Below are 23,090 nucleotides of genomic sequence, written 5' to 3'. Positions count from 1 at the left end.
TTTGCAGATGACACAACAGTGGTAGGCCTGATCACCGACAACGACAAGACAGCCTATAGGGAGGAGGTCGGAGACCTGGCCGGATGGTGCCAGAATAACAACTCAGCGTAACCAAGACTAAGGAGATGATTGTGGACTACAGGAAAAGGAGGACCGAGCACGCCCCAATTCTCTTCGACATGGCTGTAGTGGAGCAGGTTGAGAGCTTCAAGTTCTTTGATGTTCACATCAACAACAAACTAGAATGGTCCAAACACACCAAGACAGTCGTGAAGAGGGCACGACAAAGCCTATTCCCTCTCAGGAAACTAAAAAGATTTGGCATGGGTCCTGAGATCCTCAAAAGGTTCTACAGCTACAACAGCGAGAGCATCCTGACCGGTTGCATCAATGCCTGGCACAGCAATTGCTCGGCCTCTGACCGCAAGGCACTATAGAGGGTAGTGCGGCCCAGTACATCACTGGGGCCAAGCTGCCTGCCATCCAGGACCTCTACACCAGGCGGTGTCAGAGGAAGGCCCTAAAAATTGTCAAAGACCCCTGCCACCCCAGTCATAGACTGTTCTCTCTACTACCACATGGCAAACGGTACCGGAGTGTCAAGTCTAGGACAAAAAGACTTCTCAACAGTTTTTATCCCCAAGCCATAAGATTCCTGAACTGGTAATCAAATGCCTACCTGGACTATTTGCATTGTGTGCCCCCCCCAACCCCCCAACCCCCAACCCCTCTGTTTACGCTGCTATCATATATGCATAGTCACTATAACTATACATTCATGTACATACTACCTCAAATGGGCCGACCAACCACTGCTCCCGCACATTGGCTTACCGGGCTATCTGCATTGTGTCCGCCCACCACCCGCCAACCCCTCTTTTATGTTACTGCTACTCTCTGTTCATCATATATGCATAGTCACTTTAACCATATCTACATGTACATACTACCTCAATCAGCCTGACTAACCGGTGTCTGTATGTAGCCTCGCTACTTTTATAGCCTCACTACTGTATATAGCCTGTCTTTTTACTGTTGTTGTATTTCTTTACTTACCTATTGTTCACCTAATACTTTTCTGCACTATTGGTTAGAGCCTGTAAGTAAGCATTTCACTGTAAGGTGAAACCTGTTGTATTCGGCGCACGTGACAAATAAACTTTGATTTGATTATATTGTGATCACTACATCCTATGGATTGAATACTGATTTAAAGAAAATGTATATAAAATTAGTATAGATTTGATCAATACTTGTTGATGATTTCATTCCTGTGCTGTTTGTAAATACCCTGGTAGATTGACTGACAACCTGAATCAGGTTGCAGGCCCCGTATAACTCTCCATTGACTTGATTGGTTGACGGTAGGTGGGGGAGCTATGTTCTGTATAAACACTAACTACATTCGTTAACAACAGACAAAGTACAAGAAGTATGAATGCCCTGACTTATGCAGTAAATGCTGTACTGCCAATGCAGACGCCAGATTGACCATGCTGCTAGCTTTAGCGGTAATGACATTCTTTAAAGTAAATACTTCAATAAACTCAACTCACATTCTCCATCAAAACTTCAAACAAATCAAATGTATTGAGACTCGATTTCAAAATAAAATGTGAAAAAGGTGAATGTTTTTGAAAACATATTCTACACCGAAATGAAGTCGCTCCAAATACCCAAAACCATCCAGTTGTTCGTTTTCCTCTTGTTATATGTCACTCACTGACAGTCACTTAATTAGTCCATGTCAGTAAAAGTTTTTTAAATTGGTAAATTAGTCTAGTTAGTCAAGCCAGCTATCTAGAGTCGTATGAAAAAGTTTGGGAACCCCTCTGAGGCTGCATAAAAATGTACTCTGTCGTCCCAGAAAATGATCACAGTGGCATGCCATTCATTTTCTAATAAAAGCTGAGTACTGGGGTATTGTACAGACAAAGATCTTTAGTGTAGCAATATTCAGTTGTATGAAATTAAATCAGATGTGAAAAATAGGCTTTGCAAAAATGTGGGCACCCTTGTCATTCTGTTGATTTGAATACCTGTAACTACTTAGCACTGATTAATTGGAATACACAATTGGTTTGGTGAGCTCATTAAGCCTTGAACTTCATAGACAAGTGCATCCAATCATGAGAAAAGGTATTTAAGGTGGCCAATTGCAAGTTGTTGTTCTCTTTGACTCTCAACTGAAGAGTGGCAACATGGGGGCCTCAAAACAACGCTCAAATGACCTGAAAACAAAGATTGTTCAACATTATGGTTTAGAGGAAGGCTACAAAAGCTAACGCAGAGATTTAAGCTGTCCGTGTCCACTGTGAGGAACATAGTGAGGAAATGGAAGACCACAGGCACAGTTCTTGTTAAGGCCAGAAGTGGCAGGCCAAGTAAAATATCGGAGAGGCAAAGGCGAAGGATGGTGAGAACGGTCAAAAACAGCCCACAGACCACCTCCAAAGACCTACAACATCATCTTGCTGCAGATGGTGTCACTGTGCATCGTTCAACAATTCAGCGCACTTTGCACAAGGAGAAGCTGTATGGGAGAGTGATGCGGAAGAAGCCTTTTCTGCACACACGCCACAAACAGAGTCGCTTGAGGTATGCAAACGCACATTTGGACAAGCCAGCTTCATTTTGGAATAAGGTGCTGTGGACTAACGAAACAAAGATTTAGTTATTTGGTCATAACAAGGGACGTTATGCATGGCAGCAAAAGAACACAGCATTCCAAGAAAAACACTTGCTACCCACAGTAAAATTTGGTGGTGGTTCCATCATGCTGTGGGGTTGTGTGGCCAGTGCTGGTACTGGGAATCTTGTTAAAATTGAGGGTCACATGGATTCCACTCAATATCAGCAGAATCTTGGGTATAATGTTGAAGAATCAGTCACAAAGTTGAAGTTACGCCGGGGCTGGATATTTCAACAAGACAACGACCCAAAACACTGCTCAAAATCTACCCGGGCATTTATGCAGAGGAACAAGTACAATGTTCTGGAATGGCCATCCCAGTCCCCAGACCTGAATATCATTGAGAATCTGTGGGATGTTTTGAAGGCGGCTGTCCATGCTCGGCAACCATCAAACCTAACTGACCTGGAGATGTTTTGTAAGGAGGAATGGTCCAAAATACCTTCATCCAGAATCCAGACACTCATTAGAGGCTATGGGAAGCGTCTAGAGGCTGTTATTTTAGCAAAAGGAGGCTCTACTAAATATTGATGTGATGTTTCTATTGGGGTGCCCAAATTTATGCACCTGTCTAATTTTGTTTTGATGCATATTGCACATTTTCTTTTAATCCAATAAACCTAATTTCACTACTGAAATATTACTGTGTCCATCAGTTATTTGATAGATCAAAATGAAATTGCTGATCCAAACACCCAATTATTTATAAATGGAAATCATGGAAATTGTCAGGGGTGCTCAAACTTTGATACGACTGTAAATAATAGGCCTTATCACGTGCCCAGGGGCCCTGACCTCCAGTCGACCCCCATTAAATTTCACTCTCAGTCAGATATCATATTAACACAGCATAAGTCATGGCAAATGTGTAGAATTGTAGGAAATATATATATCTTACAGGTCAAAAGTTTGGAGTCACTTAGAAATGTCCTTGTTTTTGAAAGAAAAGCAAATTTTTTGTCCATTAAAATAACATCAAATTGATCATAAATACAGTGTAGATAGACATTGTTAACGTTGCAAATAACTATTGTAGCTGGAAATGGTATATTTTTTGATGGAATATCTACATAGGCGTACAGAGGCCCATTATCAGCAACCATCACTCCTGTGATGCAATGGCACGTTGTGTTAGCTAATCAAAGTTAATAATTTTAAAAGACTAATTGATCATTAGAAAACCCTTTTGCAATTATGTTAGCACAGCTGAAAACTGTTGTTCTGATTAAAGAAGCAATACAACTGGCATTCTTTAGACTAGTTGAGTATCTGGAGCATCAGCATTTGTGAGTTTGATTACAGGCTTAAAATGTCCTAAAACAAATAATGTTCTTCTGAAACACGTCAGTCTATTCTTGTTCTGAGAAATGAAGGCTATTTGCATGCGAGAAATTGCCAAGAAACTGAGGATCTCGCACAACGCTGTGTACTACTCCCTTCACAGAACAGTGCAATAGAAAGAGGAGTGGGAGGCCCCGGTGCACAACTGAGCAAGAGGACAAGTAGAGTGTCTAGTTTGAGAAACAGACGCCTCACAAGTCCTCAACTGGCAGCTTCATTAAATAGTACCCGCAAAACACCAGTCTCAACGTCAACAGTGAAGAGGCGACTTTGGAATGCTAGCTTCTAGGCAGAGTTGCAAAGAAAAATCCATATCTCAGCCTGGCCAATAAAAATAAAAAAGATTAAGATGGGCAAAAGAACACAGACACCGGACAGAGGAAGAATGGAAAAAAGTTTTATGGACAGACAAATCTAAGTTTGATGTGGTCGGATCACAAAAAATAACATTTGTGAGACGTAGAAAAAATTTAAATACGCCATCTGTCAAGCATGGTGGAAGCAATGTGATGGTCTGGGGGTGCTTTGGGGGTGGTAAAGTGGGAGATTTGTACAGGGTAAAAGGGATCTTGAAGAAGGAAGGCTATCACTCCATTTTGCAACACCCATGCCATACCCTGTGGACGGCGCTTAATTGGAGCCTATTTCCTCCTACAACAGGGCAATGACCCAAAGCACAGCTCCAAACTATGCAAGAACTATTTAGGGAAGAAGCAGTCAGCTGATATTCTGTCTATAATGGAGTGGCCAGCACAGTCACCGGATCTCAACTCTATTGAGCTGTTGTGGGCGCAGCTTGACCGTATGGTACGTATGAAGTGCCCATCAAGCCAATCCGATTTGTGGGAGGTGCTTCAGTTAGCATGGGGTGAAATCTCTTCAGATTACCTCAACAAATTGACAACTAGAATGCCAAAGGTCTGCTAGGCTGTAATTGCTGCATATGTAGGATTCTTTGACGAAAGCAAAGTTTGAAGGACACAATTATTATTTCAATTAAAAAAATTATAATTTTTTATAACCTTGTCATTGTCTTGACAATATTTCCTATTCATTTAGCAACTCATTTCATGTATGTTTTCATGGAAAACAAGGACATTACTAAGTGACCCCAAACATTTGAATGGACACTACCGGTCAAAAGTTTTAGAACACCTACTCATTGAAGGGTTTTCCTTTATTGTCACTATTTTCGACATTGTAGAAAACTATGAAATAACACATATGGTATCATGTAGTAACCCCCCAAAAATTAAACAAATCAAAAATATTTGACATTTCAAAGTAGTCACCCACAGCTTTGCATACTCTTGGCATTTTCTCAACCAACTTCATGAGGTCAATTAAAAAGTCAATTAAAAAGTTAATTTGTAGAATTTCTTTCCTTCTCAATGTGTTTGAGCCAATCAGTTGTGTTGTGACAAGGTAGGGGTGGTATACAGAAGATAGCCCTATTTGTTAAAAGACCATGTCAATATTATGGCAAGAACAGCTCAAATAAGAAAAGAGAAATGACAGTCCATCATTACTTTAAGACATGAAGGCTCCAGTTTCAACTGTTCTGCCTTATTATTATTTGACCATGCTGGTCATTTATGAACATTTGAACATCTTGGCCATGTTCTGTTATAATCTCCACCCGGCACAGCCAGAAGAGGACTGGCCACCCCACATATGCTCTCTCTAATTCTCTCTTTCTTTCTCTCTCTCGGAGGACCTGAGCCCTAGGACCATGCCCCAGGACTACCTGACATGATGACTCCTTGCTGTCCCCAGTCCACCTGACCGTGCTGCTGCTCCAGTTTCAACTGTTCTGCCTTATTATTATTTGACCATGCTGGTCATTTATGAACATTTGAACATCTTGGCCATTTTCTGTTATAATCTCCACCCGGCACAGCCAGAAGAGGACTGGCCACCCCACATATGCTCTCTCTAATTCTCTCTTTCTTTCTCTCTCTCGGAGGACCTGAGCCCTAGGACCATGCCCCAGGACTACCTGACATGATGACTCCTTGCTGTCCCCAGTCCACCTGACCGTGCTGCTGCTCCAGTTTCAACTGTTCTGCCTTATTATTATTTGACCATGCTGGTCATTTATGAACATTTGAACATCTTGGCCATGTTCTGTTATAATCTCCACCTGGCACAGCCAGAAGAGGACTGGCCACCCCACATAGCCTGGTTCCTCTCTAGGTTTCTTCCTAGGTTTTGGCCTTTCTAGGGAGTTTTTCCTAGCCACCGTGCTTCTACACCTGCATTGCTTGCTGTTTTGGGTTTTAGGCTGGGTTTCTGTACAGCACTTTGAGATATCAGCTGATGTACGAAGGGCTATATAAATAAATTTGATTTGATTTGATTTGAAGGTCAGTCAATCCAGAAAATGTCAAGAACTTTCTTTTTTTTTCAAATGCAGTCGCAAAAACCATCAAGCGCTATGATGAAACTGTCTCTTATGAGGACTGCCACAGGAAAGGAAGACCATGAGTTACCTCTGCTGCAGAGGATAAGTTCATTAGAGTTAACTGCTCCTCAGATTGCAACGCAAATAAATGCTTCAGCGAGTTCAAGTAACAGACACATCTCAACATCACCTGTTCAGAGGAGACTGCGTGAATCAGGCCTTCATGGTCGAATTGCTGCAAAGAAACCACCACTAAAGGACACCATTAATAAGAAGAGACTTGCTTGGGCCAAGAAACATGAGCAATGGACATTAGACCAGTGGAAATCCGTCGTTTGGTCTGATGAGTCTAAATTTTAGATTTTTTTCCCCCAAGTGCCGTGTCTTTGTGAGACGCAGAACGGATGATCTCCGCATGTGTGGTTCCCACCGTGAAGCATGGTGGAGGAATTGTGATGTGTGGGGGTGCTTTGCTGGTGACACAGTCAGTGATTTATTTAGAGTTCAAGGCACACTTAACCAGCATGGCTACCACAGCATTCTGCAGCGACATGCCATCCCATTTGCTTTTGCGCTTAGTGGGACTATCATTTGTTTTTCAACAGGACAATGACCCAAAACACACCTCCAGGCTGTGTAATGGCTATTTGACCAAGAAGGAGAGTGATGGAGTGCTGCATCAGATGACCTGGCCTCCACAATCACCTGACTTCAACCCAATTGAGAAGGTTTGGGATGAGTTGGACCGCAAAGTGAACGAAAAGCAGCACAGCATATGTGGGACCTCCTTCAAGACTGTTGGAAAAGCATTCCAGGTGAAGCTGGTTGAGAGAATGCCAAGAGTGTGCAAAGTAGTCATCAAGGCAAAGGGTGGCTAATTTGAAGAATCTAAAATCTAAAATATATTTTGATTTCTTTAACACTTTTGTGGTTACTACATGTGCTATTTCATAGTTTTGATCTCTTCACTATTATTCTACAATGTAAAAACTAGTAAAAATAAAGAAAAACCCTTGAATGAGTAGGTGTGTCCAAACTTTTGACTGGTACTGTATAAAAATCTGTAAAGCAAATGTATTTGTTTACCTTTTGTTAATAAAATAGATTTTCTGCTAACAGATCCCTCTGTAGGTATGAAATGAGCATTTTGAATCCCATTGCTGTGTTAATGATTACTGGCTAATTGTATAACTAATAGACTATGTGTTTGTAGGTCGACTGAGGTGAATGAAGCTGCAGCAACCAATGTGATAATGGCTGGGGTCATTTTTGTTTGTTTTTGCTGTTCTCCAAATAGCATTTTAGAGTTTTTAAATCGTATAGAAATGCAGTAAATTATCTTAAAATGTCTTTCACCCCCCCTCACTAAAACAGATCCTGTCTAGGGCCTTGGAGTCAGAGGCTTGAGGGGTATACTACAAAGCAGGATGAAGGAGTGAACCAGCTAACTAGTCTATATGTTCTGATCTATATGTTCTGATTCTGGTTTAGGAGTATACCCATCTGGTACAACAGATTTACAACAGCACATTTTATCACATGACTGTGGTTGTTTTGGGGTATACACAATTAGCAGAATTCCCACAAAAAATTACCAGATAAGTCAGCTATACTAGCCTATGATAGGTCAAAGAGCGCCGTCATGGACACCGGCTCTTCCATAGCAACAAATCATATTCCACAGCCACAAAGTTAAAATTGGCTACAAAAATGTGCTTTTTGGTCTTAATTTGAGGTTAGGTATAAGTCAAATCAAATTGTATTTGCCACATGCTTTGTAAACAACAGGTGTAGACTAACAGTGAAATGCTTACTTATGGGTCCTTCCCAACTGTGCAGAGAGAAAATTTGAGAAATAATAGAAAAATAATTATCAGGAATCAAGGTAAGCCCCAATTGCAGACTGTGTGAAGTAGCAATGTTTATTGTAACCACAGGGGCAAGTAAACAACAGGTCAAGGCAGGCAGGGGTTGAATATCCAGAGCAGAGGCCAAGGTACAGGACGGCAGGCAGGTTCAGGGTCAAGTCAGGCAGAGATCAGTAATCCAGAGGTGAAGCCAGGGTAAAGGATGGCAGATAGACTTAGGGTCAGGTACAGGCAGTGGTCAGGCGGGCGGGGACAGGGTCAGGACAGGCAAAGGTCAAAAACCAGGAGGACGAGAAAAAGAGAGACTAGGGAAAAACAGGGGGTGAGACAAAACGCTGGTAGGCTTGAACAAACAAGACGAACTGGCAACAGACAGACAGAAAACACAGGTATAAATACCCAGGGGATAATAGGGAAGATGGGCGACACCTATAAGGGTGCGGAGACAAGCACAAGGACAGGTGAAACAGATCAGGGTGTGACAATAAAACCACAAAGAATAAATACAAAATGAGTGATGGTAACTTGGCTAAGGGTAAGTACCGAGTCGATATGCAGGGGTATGAGGGAATTGAGGTAGATATGTACATGCAGTTAATTCGGAAAGTATTCAGACCCCTTGACTTTATCCACATATTGTTGCGTTACAGCCTTATTCTAAAATGGATTACCTTAATTGTCATTCCTCATCAATCTACACACAATACCCCTTAATGACAAAGCAAAAACAGATTTTTAGAAATGTTTAAATGTATAAATGTATGAATAATAAATGCATAAATAATAAAAAACGGAAATATCACATTTACATAAGTATTCAGACCCTTTACTCAGTACTACCTTGAGTCTTCTTGGGTATGATGCTACAAGCTTGGCACACCTGTATTTGGGGAGTTTCTCCCATTCTTCTCTGCAGATCCTCTCAAGCTCTGTCAGGTTGGATGGGGAGCGTCGCTGCACAGCTATTTTCAGGTCTCTCCAGAGATGTTTGATTGGGTTCGCTCTGGCTGGGCCACTCAAGGACATTCAGAAACTTATCCTGAAGCCACTCCTGCGTTGTCTTGGATGTGTTCTTAGGATATTAGTCCTGTTTGAAGGTGAACCTTCGCCCCAGTCTGAGGTCCTGAGCGCTCTGGAGCAGGTTTTCATCAAGGATCATCAAGGATCTCTCTGTACATCTTTCTATTGCTCCTGACTCCTAGTCCCTGCCACTGAAAAATATCCCCACAGCATGATGCTGCCACCACCATGCTTCACCGTAGAGATGGTGCCAGGTTTCCTCCAGACGTGACGCTTGGCATTCAGGCCAAATAGTTAAATCTTGGTTTCATCAGACCAGAGAATCTTGTTTCTCATGGTCTGAGAGTCCTTTAGGTGCCTTTTGACATACTCCAAGTGGGCTGTCATGTGCCTTTTACTGAGGAGTGGCTTCCGTCTGGCAAATCTACCATAAAGGCCTGATTGGTGGAATGCTGCAGAGATGGTTGTCCTTCTGTAAGGTTCTCCCATCTCCACAGAGGAACTCTGGAGCTCATTCAGAGTGACCATTGGGTTCTTGGTCACCTTGCTGACCAAGGCCCTTCTCCCCCAATTGCTCATTTTGTCCTGGCGGCCAGCTCTAGGAAGAGTCTAGGTGGTTCCAAACTTCTTCCATTAAGAATGACAATTCCTTCGACCTCATGGCTTGGTTTTTGCTTTGACATGCACTGTCAACTGCGGGACCTTATATAGACAGGTGTGTGCCTTTCCAAATAATGTTCAATCAATTTAATTTACCACAGGTGGACTTCAATCATGTTGTAGAAACATCTCAAGGATGATCAATGGAAACAGGATGCACCAGATGTCACGTTCTGACCTTTATTTATTTTGTTTTGTCATTATTTAGTATGGTCAGGGCGTGAGTTGGGGTGGGCAGTCTATGTTTGTTTTTCTATGATTTGGGTATTTCTATGTTTCGGCCTAGTATGGTTCTCAATCAGAGGCAGGTGTCATTAGTTGTCTCTGATTGAGAATCATACTTAGGTAGCCTGGGTTTCACTGTGTGTTTGTGGGTGATTGTTCCTGTCTCTGTGTTTGCACCAGATAGGGTTGTTTTGGGTTTTCACGTTTCTTGTTTTTGTTAGTTTGTTCATGTGAAGTGCTTTATTAAACATGAATCAAAATAACCACGCTGCGCTTTGGTCCGCCTCTCCTTCAAGTCAAGAAAACCGTTACACCAGAACTCAATTTCGAGTCTCATAGCAAAGGGTCTGAATACTTATGTAATTAATAAGGTATCTGTTTTTATTTTTAATAAATTAGCAAAAATGTCTAAACCTGTTTTCGCTTTGTCATTATGGAGTATTGTGTGTAGATTCATAAGGAATAAAAATGTATCTAATCCATTCTAGAATACGCTGTAACATAACAAAATGTGGAAAAGGTCAATGTGGCCTGAATTCTTTCCGAATGCACTGTATTACTATCAGTTCTCAAGTCTAGCTTACTACCAGGACAGTTTATTTTACAAACATTCTGACAAACATTGTGATTTGCCACATAATATGGATCTTGAAAGGGAATGTTATGCATTTTAAACTTTTTTTCAGTGGATGTAGGCGTTTTTGCCATGTCACGGGGTGTTATTCATCAACTTCCACAAGAAACAAAAGTCATAAAATAATCAAATATTTACAATCTCTTCATTATTTTATAGTCCAAGAAATGATCTCCCATCAACGTTTTTTTGTGATTATTGTATTTATTATTTTATGTTATTTTATGTCCCTAGCTCATTCTTGGCCACTCACACTCACAGAGCTATGGCTAATGTAGACTCCAAATTTCCACCCTGTTAGGATTATGCTCAGGTTGGAAAATGCGCCCAGAAATGTTATGTGCCTGAGTTTATGCCTGATGTTGATCAGTATGTTTTTCAGAGAGTCAAACATGTCCCTTTTCCGATATAATACTTTTAAAAAACAGATAGCAAAAGTTGTGATATCCAAAAGGCACTGCATCGTAGGAGTGACCTGGCTATGGAAGCTACTGACGACAGGGGAAAATCAAATCAAAATTACGCAAATGTTCCAAATGGCCGTCTGTGAGTTCGGTAGGTTTCATATGAAATACAGCCTGTTTTCACAGTAGCCTAAAGAGAAAAATAGAACAGATTTAAAACTCTACTCGGAAACGCATTCTTCCAACTGCGCATTAATTTACAACAAGTCAGTAAACCAATCGATCTCAAAAGCCGCAGTGAGTGACAGTTATTTTATATCTCAACGTGACAGCGCTATCTTTTTACTACCATGCGCCCCACATGGCAGTTGTAGTCCAAGACCAAACGTTGTATATTCCTTTCAGGATGTGATGTCCTCTCAAGAACTGCATTTACCATAATGGAGCCAACTGTTTTCAAGCTGTCCCCGGGTGTGTGTTTGTGTTGTAGTAGCAGGCAGCCTGCTATTAGTTGACAGGCGAGCATGCATCACTTTATTTCAATCACATCTCTCTGACAAATAGGCAGCATTGAAGAGATTGGAAGAAAATTGCGTAGCCACTTTAGGTAAGCTTTTAAAAAAAATCTATGACAATGTATGTGCATTAATTTATCAATGTTAATTTCTTACATGATAACAAAAGTATGACTTGCTGACTTGACAAATGCTTAATCATTTAGGCTCCAAATCAAATGGGTTTACTAGGCTTTAATTTCAAGCTACCATGGCAACATTTAGATAGGCCTATTGATAACACAAACATAATATTAACTAAATGATCATATTTTCAAATGTATGAGGTTATGTTAATTTTAAGGGGACAGTTCAGCCCAAGTTGGAGCATTTATCAATGAATCTAGGCTGTTATAGCCTATGCCATTTCATAATACGTTATAACTTTATCTTTTAGAATAATTATTTTTGTAAAAGTTTGTTTATTAATCCCGTAGGCTGTCTGAGGTGTAATCTACTTTTAAATGAAGCAAACATGTCAATTACCCAGTAATTACAGTGACAGGTTAAGATGCGTAGACAAAACAATAATGTAACATAACAATGTTGCATAATCTTTGGGTGATCACAGCAACATCATGACAACAACAAAAATCCTGTAGGCCTATATTCCATACTTCACTATCATCGTTGCTTGGCTGCTGGCTCAGATCTCTCACACTCTCTGTCCTGCTTGTTTTAGTATTTTCAGAAACGATTCTGGCATGGACAGTGAACGCTCATTTCACAACACTTGGAAATCTAATATTTGCTCCTGTCCATCAACTACACTCGAAGAGGTTTTGCCATTCATCAGAATGTTACCAAGAATAGCTTTAGGCCCTTGACCTCAATCCATGACATTGCAAAATATTATGCCACTGCCTGTAGGCTTCCAATTGGAGATAAAACACACCAGCTGATGTACATCTACCATCTCTACTTTTTATTGTATTTAAGATCAGCTTTAAAACCATAATCTGGATTGATGGCTTTTAACCAGTGCAATGAAAGGGTCAATATGTAGGTAAGTAGGCTAAAGGCTATGGTATGCCTACATCCAAAGATTTCCAATCTGAATAGTAGCTTTCAACTAATATTGTAATTTAGGCTTACTACAAGCATGTTACTTTTAAAGAATATAAAACTATGGAATAGTGTAAACCAAATACCCTTTAAAGCAGATCCCACAGTAGAAGTAAAATGGAAACATTGCTGTTTTTACTTCATCCATAGCTTGTTTTATGGCCTTAATCTCAAGCATACTCATGGTGTTGTTTGTTATGAACATTGGGACATATGCGTGTCTGTTACAGTGAACACATCACATTCCTAAACTTGTACAGCTATCATTTTTCATCAGCTGTTCTCCACTGGACTGGAACACATTTCACATTTCCACGTCATGTTTTCGTCTCTACAGAGCTCCTAATTGCCATGGAAAAGCAGTCCAAGGTGGAATTTCGGAATGTGGGACAGATGTATTTCCCCCAAAGTAGAGTGGAGTGCCACTACAGCCTTACCTCTCATCATCACTGGACCAACAAGGACTGGATAGGCCTCTTCAAGGTGTAGTAACATTCACAACCTACCTTTCTTCCTGCAAATAGTACATTTCACTCCTCTTATAGGGATCACAAGATTTTCCTGTTTTACATTTTTTTAAATAGCCAGAGTGATCACTATAAAGGTATTTTAACAGCATTAGTAGGATTTTGGAAAGATTACGTTCCACATTTGTTTTTTATCACTAAGCGTTTGTGCATTGTACTGTTTTGATGTTTCAAACAAACAAACACTTCCAAAAAATCACAAGGGTAGCCTATTATTGATATGACCAATATAGAGAACTACTAATGTCTCACTCAGGCTGGCTGGTCATCAGTGAAAGAGTACACCACCTTTGCATGGGCACTCACTCCTGAGGGGTACACTGAAGGAAATAATGCCAACTGCTGTGTACATTTCCAAGGTAAGAATGCATCCATCATGTCAGATTAGCACAGGAATGAGAAGTACCTTTTAAGGCTGGGTTTACCAACAAATTAGCATAATATTTTTTGTCACTAATCAAACCCCTTGATGTAGCATACAATTGACTTAAAATTGGTAAATATTATACTCAACACATTTGATCAGTTTTTGGGGAAGAAAATATGATAAACCAAACAGGAGAAGTGGAAAAAAAAACGGTACCCCCACTCCATATCTCCTCCCTCTCCACAGCCTCTTACCTGCCCCGCCCCAGTGCGGTGGAGTACCAGTTTGTCTATGTGGATCAGAGAGGCGAGGTGTGTGCCCGCAGTCGCCAGTTCACCTTCTGCATTTCCAGGCCTCTGGATGAGCTGGAGACATTGACAGAGGAGCGGGACGAGGATGAGGAGGGCGGAGAGGGGGACGGGGACGACCTGCTCCTGGTGGTGCCCAGAGCTCAACTCCTGCAGGTGGGGATGTATGGATGGACAATAGCTCAGTTTCACTTAACTTCTTTATAAATGTGTCATACTCATGTTATAATTTGTCCAACATGAGAACAGTTTGTGGGTATAATTAATGCAGACGAGCGCAGTCTATGTTAATTGTTTGGTTCCTTGAGGATACTCCATACAAGTTGAGGGTTTAACAATTCCTGTTTTGATCATTTCCCTTTGAAAATAGTAGTTGCATGCGGGAGCGTGGCGCAGCAGGAGTGCTGAAATCTGTCAAGTACAAAGCCGATGTCGGCATGGGTTCGAATCCCACTTCAACTACCATGTTCCACCTGTTCTCACCTATAAATTCTGTGTCCCACTGCTAAATTTCTACCTGTCTAAAAATAACATGTGAGGACATTGGAGCTCACAGTCCCTTTTTAAAAAAAGAGAAAAAATGAAAATTGTTGCACTGCTTTCAAGCCTTCTTTCACGGACCCCTTGGTCTTCTCCCTTTCTTTCTCTCTCTCTCTCTCTCTCTTACTCTCTCTTTCTCTGTTACGATCAGACTCGGCTGGATGAATGCCTTAGAGAACAGGCCGATTCAAAACAGGCCCGGGAGGAGGCAGAGAGGGAGAAGGAGAGAGAGGAAGAAAGGAGCAAAAGGGCGAAGGATGAGTGGGAGCGAGAGAGGGAGGGGATGAATGAGGAGATCTCTGAATTGAGGGACAACCTGAGACGGAGCTGCGACAGGATGGAGAAGGTGGAGGGGAAACAGAAGGTATAACAGTATATGTACACTGGGTAAATGGATGATAGATCAGCAGACAGTAACTGGTACAGTAGAAACAGAGCTTAGAGTAAAATATTTCCTTATACTCCAGAAGGTGCGCCTATTCTACATGTTGTAAATAAATGGATCTGGATTGTTTACAACTGCTTGAAAGCTTAAATATATCTGGTTTATATAGCCATAAACCCTTTCATCGCTATTCTTCTCTCCCCCCAACACTGGAAGGATATGCAGTCCTCTCAAGAAACCTTGTCTACTCTATTGGATGAGAAAGCTGAGTGCCTGCAGCGAATCAGAGGGCTGGAAGATGACATAATGGTTCTAATTCAGAGAGGGAAGGAGACAGAAGCTGAACTTGAAAGGTAACTAAGTATTTGTGAAAGAGAAGACTTTGACTCTGTCTTTCTTACTTTCTCTCGCTTTGCGGGTCAACCGCTTTGTTTTGTTTTGACCCACAGGATGAAGGAGAGAGTGAAAAAGATGTCCACTCAATTGAGGGATGAAGAACAGGAGAGAAATAATCTGCAGGTAACAATAGTGTGTAGTTTCCCTCTCGTGCAGTAATACAGCTAGTTCAAATCCCTACATAGCCTACTCAGCCCTGACGTTGGTACTTGTGGAATTGTGCCAGGACAGCAGATCTCTGGAGCCAGGCCAGATCTAACGACAGGTGTCAGCTCCTAGTACCCAGTGACCTGAACATTGGGTGTCAGCTCCTAGTACCCAGTGACCTCAGCAATGGGAAGAAGATGATTAGTCATTTAACTTAACACAAGTTTATAGAAATCCACATAAAAAACATACTAACATCTCCCCTTATCCCCTAGGTGGAGAACGGGGCTGTGCTGGCTGAGCTGAGGGCGATGCAAAAGCGTTTGGAGGCCAGCGAACGCGGGGCAGAAGGTCTGAGGCAGGAGCTGCGTGAGATGGGGGCTCAGCAGGGCCACAGCCACGCTGAGCTGCACCAAGCCAGGCTGCAGGCCGCCCAGCTCACCCTGCAGCAGTCTGAGGCTGACCTGGCCCTGAGAGAGGGACGCGCCCACTGGGCCCAGGAGAGAGAGGCCTTCCAACAAGCAGCAGAGGTTAATGCAGTGGTTACTGGATAGGGTAGCACTACAATTCACAGCACAACCTCCAATACAAACATATACAGCACAAAGCAGAGGTGTGGGTAACCCCATAATACAGAATTGGTGCAGCAGAACAGAGGGATAATGCAAGATCAAAAGCTAAGTAATTTGCTGATTCCTATTAGCCCAGTCCAGATTGACTGGCACCTGTTTTTTTTACTCAAGGTTAATGCATAGCACTAAGATTCATTCAAACAGCCCCTTTCTGAGCCCTACTTCTGGATCCAGCTAAATTTCCTACTCCATTGAGGATTATGGTGTAATAAGGCTCCAACTCGTCTCTGTTTCACAGATCCTGAGCATATGAGGCAACAGAGCTTAGCCTATGTGGATCAGACAACCACCTATTTCAGTTAGCATACAGCCAATAATTTCTGTATTTATGAATCTTGTGTATGTGTATCCTATTTTTGATCTATTAATCTGTCTTTCCTTGCTGTAGCTTGATAAAGAGAGGGTGCAGAAGTTAAGCCGTGAGGTGCAGCGGAAGGAACAGTGGCTCCAAGAGGAGAGGATGGAGAGGCAGAAACTAGAAGTGGAGCTTGGAAAAGAGAAGGATTGCAACAGGGTAAATATAGTCAATTGTACTGCAATAGGTAGGCTATATTTAATCATACACAAACACATAGACCATATACAACTATTGGTACACGAAAACATACATGTCTAAATATAACTGCCATCACCATCGTGTCACTAATCTGTGCCCTCATCGGACATTCAGATCAGATCGGATTTCGGGAAACTGTTTGCTGAACCTCAATAAAAAAACATCCGTGGCTACTTTCACAGTACACACAAACACAAACAGACAGACACAAATAGATATGCCAGCAGCCTGGCATCAACACCCATTCATCACACACTGCTCCCCACAGTGAGTCACACAAGGCTGTAAATCACACTTACCCCACCGGCCATCGCTTAACGCACCAGTGCCCCCTGCAGGTGCTGCTGAGCGATGCCCGCAGGGAGGTGCAGGAACTGAAGGCCAGAATGAGAATGAGCCAGAAGGAGAGAGAGCAGCAGAAGATGGAGAGACAGGCAAGGATCAGGCTATTTGCTGTTTATATCGGGTGTCTCTTCTTTATGTCTATATATTTAACTGCTGTTATGTGTGGCATCACTGATCAAAATAAGGTTTAAAAATACTTTTTAGTGATGGGTTTGGTTGAGTTAACCATGTTGTGGATGTTTCCATATCTGTGCTTGTCATGCCCTGTAATGGTTGCTGTGTACACATTCAAATACCCACAGGACCTGCTGGACTACATGCATCAGTTGGAGCAGAGACTGGAGGTGGCTACAGACAATAAGTGGAATGAAGTGGCTCTCTACTACTCAACCAGTGAGTGATACTAATACCATAGAGGCTAATGTACAGACCCAATGCCAGGCAATCACAGTGCCCATTCTAGTCATATACAGTATAGTACAGACGTCGTCCCATTCTTGGATGCTCATGACATCATATTTAAAAGACACCATGTCTTCCTTTGCAGCTCGTGGCGCTGACACTCCATCTCAGGATGAGACACCCTCTTCTGAGGATGAGATGCCTGCATCTCCCCTACCCTACCGGACACCCAGACTACACTACTGGAGCGACGCCCTGGAACGCTCCTCTCACCGTAGTGTGAAGTGTCTCCAGACTGAGACGGTAGGCCACCATATCACAGCCAATGTCAAACTAAATACCACCAAAACACAGAGAATACGTAATGGAAACAGCTAAATATAAGACTATAGCACATCCGAAACACAGACCAAGCATTTTAATATCAACAAAACATACTGACATCAAATCAGTTAAAATCACCATATCAATATCCCTGAAATCCTCACTGGAGTTGTTTTTATTGTGTGTGTGTTTGTGTATGTGTGTGTGTTCTATCAATCTGGACTAAGGATGAGGAAGAGCAGAACAAGACCAGTAAGGGTGAAGACACACCACTGATTCTGCCAGACCTCACCAACCCCATGCTAAGGTGACTCTTCTGGCCTTCGGCCTAAACACTCCTCCATTTCCAACCTAACCAATTTCTATGCTGACTGTACATACACAGTGCTGACTGCTGTTAAAACGACCCTGTTCCTTTCCTTTTCTTGTGATATAATATTTAAAGCACTGCAGCAGTGCCAATGAATTAAAGAACAGCGGGAATAAGAGCATCTGTAAAATGATAATGATTTTCCTCCCCAAAACTAATGTGAGTGTTATAGAGGTAATGCATCAGCTGGAGTAGACCAGTGGGAGGAGAGCCACACAGGAAGGGCGGGACGGGGAAATAAAGACCAGTGCTGCCTGGAAGCAGTGTGGGGATGATCTATCACTAGTCACACAGTGTTCAGTATTCACCACATCATCACTATTTTCTCTCTTTTTCTCTCTTTTTCTCTCTTTTTCTCTCTCTCTCTCTAACCATTATAACTATTATGCCCTTTCCCTCTCTCTTTCATGCAAGCATCCATCCACAGAGCATCATCTAACTATTTCTCTCTTCTCTTCATCTTCCTCTTTCATAGTGAGTTTGCTGACTGCTCCCCCTTGTGGTAACAGCAATGAGGACAGAGGACAAGTTGCTTGATAGTTTACAATGTAGGCCCTATATTATTGTTGGCTACAGTCAGCCATGCAGACAAACTGTGCTGTAGAGATACAATATGTATACGATTATGAATCTGGCTTGGGATGTTGTGTGTGATGAGTGTGTTTTTTTAAAGACTGTATTGGTTGTGTGGTGAGTTACTCTACAAAAATATTCTAACTAAAAAAACAATTTGGCACTTTTTCTCTTAGATTTTTTTGTTTGTTTACATTATATTAGTGGTTTGGTTAAGATTCAATGTTGGAAATTAAAAGATGTTTTGCATGAAAGGTGACTATTGTGCCATGTTCATATGAGCACAGTCTCAACTGATGTTTGCATAGAAATGGAACAATGGTTTATTAGGCCATACAACTTAGCAGATGCTAGCTGTAGACCTACATTTGAAATGGGAGGTTTCTTATTGAAAGCAATGTGTCTATTTGAAAATGTTACTATTTTTATCTAGGTATGCATTTTCTCTAGGTGCTATAACTAGCCCGATTGATGAGTAGGCTTTAAAAATGTTTGTAGATTTGTAAAAGTGTTCACAGGAGTTATAGAATGAACAAGTTGTGTCTATTGGTTATGTGGTTTTCTTTTATTTAACGATTTATCCATTTGACTGTGAAGTTTACTTTCTGAGTGCTTCACACGGTGTAGAGTCGTTTCTGTAATAAAACACTACCTGTTTATTGATTGATGCTTGTCTCCTGTGATTTTTATGAGGTACTGTTAAGACAAACCATTCATACACTTTATCACAGAATGGCTGGATGGAGTGGAGGATCCATCTGACTGTCTGCTCTGCCTCTGATCCTCTTTGCCAATTTCTACTCTTCGTCTATTACTATTCTCCAAAACTCTGGAGGAAAAGAGCTCTGGAGGAAAAGAGCTCTGGAGGAAAAGAGCTCTGGAGGAAAAGAGCTAATTATAAAATCAATGGTCTAATACAGCCTGCTCTGAGTCTGAAACACTGGAGAAATGAAGTCGCTCTGTGCCAAAACCCAAACAGTAGAGCTACCACCTCTTTGAGAATCACACCACCTCTCAACTATAGCATGGCATATCACACCACCTCTCAACTATAGCATGGCATATCACACCACCTCTCAACTATAGCATGGCATATCACACCACCTCTCAACTATAGCATGGCATATCACACCACCTCTCAACTATAGCATGGCATATCACACCACCTCTCAACTATAGCATGGCATATCACACCACCTCTCAACTATAGCATGGCGTATCACACCACCTCTCAATTATAGCATGGCATATCACACCACCTCTCAACTATAGCATGGCATATCACACCACCTCTCAACTATAGCATGGCATATCACACCACCTCTCAACTATAGCATGGCATATCACACCACCTCTCAACTATAGCATGGCATATCACACCACCAACTATAGCTGGCTATCACACCAAACTATAGCATGGCATATCACACCACCTCTCAACTATAGCATGGCATATCACACCACCTCTCAACTATAGCATGGCATATCACACCACCTCTCAACTCATGGCATATCACACCACCTCTCAACTATAGCATGGCATATCACACCACCTCTCAACTATAGCATGGCATATCACACCACCTCTCAACTATAGCATGGCATATCACACCACCTCTCAACTATAGCATGGCATATCACACCACCTCTCAACTATAGCATGGCATATCACACCACCTCTCAACTATAGCATGGCATATCACACCACCTCTCAACTATAGCATGGCATATCACACCACCTCTCAACTATAGCATGGCATATCACACCACCTCTCAACTATAGCATGGCATATCACACCACCTCTCAACTATAGCATGGCATATCACACCACCTCTCAACTATAGCATGGCATATCACACCACCTCTCAACTATAGCATGGCTCAACTATAGCATGGCATATCACACCACCTCTCAACTATAGCATGGCATATCACACCACCTCTCAACTATAGCATGGCATATCACACCACCTCTCAACTATAGCATGGCATCCACCACCTCTCAACTATAGCATGGCATATCACACCACCTCTCAACTATAGCATGGCATATCACACCACCTCTCAACTATAGCATGGCATATCACACCACCTCTCAACTATAGCATGGCATATCACACCACCTCTCAACTATAGCATGGCATATCACACCACCTCTCAACTATAGCATGGCATATACACCACCTCTCAACTATAGCATGGCATATCACACCACCTCTCAACTATAGCATGGCATATCACACCACCTCTCAACTATAGCATGGCATATCACACCACCTCTCAACTATAGCATGGCATATCACACCACCTCTCAACTATAGCATGGCATATCACACCACCTCTCAACTATAGCATGGCATATCACACCACCTCTCAACTATAGCATGGCGTATCACACCACCTCTCAACTATAGCATGGCGTATCACACCACCTCTCAACTATAGCATGGCGTATCACACCAGCACTCTACAACAAGTCCATCCCTCCTTTCCTAATCTGTTCCTTTTCATTCAATCTCACTCTCACTCTCGGTTTATATTATGTTTGTCTGTCTTAAGGTCCATCTGGGGCTCATGAAGATCCCAGCTGCTATCTACTATAACGAGTCTACAAGGCTTTCCTGAGTGTCTCTTGATGATGTATGTTCCAAAATGCCTTCACTCCCTGATGTATCTGACAATACTGTTGTCATATTAATTTGCACCCAAGGGTAAGATGGGGAAATCCCACCTCCACACCCCTTTCTCTGCACAGTTTTATCTCAGATCAGTCATACTCCAGGCAGCCAAAGACAGATCAAATCTAAATAAAGACAGAAACGCATAAAAAGGGGAATAAAATATACTGCTCAGCTGCCTTAAATCCTCCACCCCATCCTGCGTTCCCATGGAAACGTGCCTCAGCGCAGTGGAATATACGAGGTCGTTTAAAGCTTCCTTGTTAAACAGTGGATAAGGTATGGACCCTGTTTTAATCCTTGCACCGCTTTATTGATCTCTGTTTAATGAAAGTTGATTATAGAAATCATTTAATTAGCAGTAATATCCCAATTTACTGCATTCTTCTCTCTCCCTATTCCAAAAAATGAACATGCTGACAAAACACATCCATCATTGAAGGGAGAAGTGTGTGCCTGCGCTCATGTAATGCATGCAAAGATTGTGCCTACTTTCAAGAGTAGAGTGAGCATCTTCGCAAAAACACAGTAGTGCCTATCCCCCAATCTAACCAAATCAGCAGATATTCAGTTCCTCTACACTAGAAAGCAAAATGAAGCATGGATGCACTGCCAATAGCTATTAGGCGAGATTAAGGTCATACTGTGGTAAGGCCCACAGACGCTGGGAGACGAGAAGCAAGTACAGGGAGTGAATATTTAATAAATAACCGACATGAAACAGAACAAGGACAGCGTCTGGACAGGGGAAACAAAACTACATTAATGCTGACACAGGGATGAAACTGAGGAATAGACAGATATAGGGGAGGCAATAAATAAGTGATGGATTCCAGGTGAGTCCAATGAAGTGCTGATGAGTGTAACGATGGTGACAGGTATGGGTAATGATGGCCCGCCGAGCGCCAGAGAGGGAGAGCAGGAGCAGGCATGACACAGGGTTGGTTATGTTATATAGGCCTAGGACTGTCACTGCAGATATGGTTATGGAGACATTAGGTGACATTACAAACTAAAATAGGTTAAGGTCTTAATCTAGAGGTCAAGAGAGAGAGCATAAAAGAGAGCAACAAATGCACTTCCTGTCAACATCATTTAGTTGACTCCATTGCAGCAGCAATCTGCAAATGCACATTACTTTCTATGAGTCTGAGTGTGTCTGAATCCATAGTTACTTGAAGAATATTTATTTGAATGTCATGTAATTCCTCATTGTCCCTGTTTGACTAATTGCACATGGGTGGAAGTGTCTGAGCAAGATTAGCTATGAGCTATCGAAGGTTTTCTAGTAGGTCAATTATTATTATTTTTTCTCAATATCATAAAGTTAATTTTGCAGTAAAACAAAGGTAGGCTATAGGTTGGCTTTTTCACAATGTAACTTAGATGCTAGCTAGGCTACTTACTAGTTCTCGAGAACCCAAAGGGGTATACCCACCCCTTGAGTTCTCAACTGAAGGTATGGACTACAGCTGGATCAATGAACAATATTAAAATGATATGGGTTTGGAAACGTTTGGAACTTAACTTTCATAAAAGCGATAAATCATCTTTCAACTACAAAATATACACATACTGTAAGCAGTTTAGCAAAGTTGCACCTAGTTGTTTTCACACACTGCCTGGGCTATGACACATCCTCTCACCTTGCACATTGGACCATTCCATTCCA

General features: G+C 41.9%; 1 protein-coding gene across 1 annotated transcript; it reads left to right on the top strand.

Moving 5' to 3' along the window:
• The first annotated feature begins 11,713 nt into the window (after positions 1-11,713).
• On the top strand, positions 11,714-19,407 carry calcoco1b (calcium binding and coiled-coil domain 1b). The gene is made up of 14 exons (XM_024427426.2): positions 11,714-11,855; positions 13,205-13,350; positions 13,651-13,753; positions 14,008-14,225; positions 14,761-14,973; positions 15,211-15,347; positions 15,444-15,513; positions 15,813-16,067; positions 16,558-16,683; positions 17,064-17,159; positions 17,373-17,463; positions 17,618-17,775; positions 18,024-18,103; positions 18,642-19,407. Exons 2-14 carry the CDS (start codon positions 13,219-13,221, stop codon positions 18,670-18,672), a joined length of 1,710 nt encoding a protein of 569 aa, XP_024283194.1. The 5' UTR covers positions 11,714-11,855; positions 13,205-13,218; the 3' UTR covers positions 18,673-19,407.
• The last annotated feature ends 3,683 nt before the right edge of the window (positions 19,408-23,090 follow it).

This window comes from Oncorhynchus tshawytscha, linkage group LG07 (genome assembly GCF_018296145.1).
Source record: "Oncorhynchus tshawytscha isolate Ot180627B linkage group LG07, Otsh_v2.0, whole genome shotgun sequence".
Lineage (NCBI taxonomy): Eukaryota > Metazoa > Chordata > Actinopteri > Salmoniformes > Salmonidae > Oncorhynchus > Oncorhynchus tshawytscha.
This window is presented reverse-complemented; position numbering and strand designations above follow the sequence as displayed.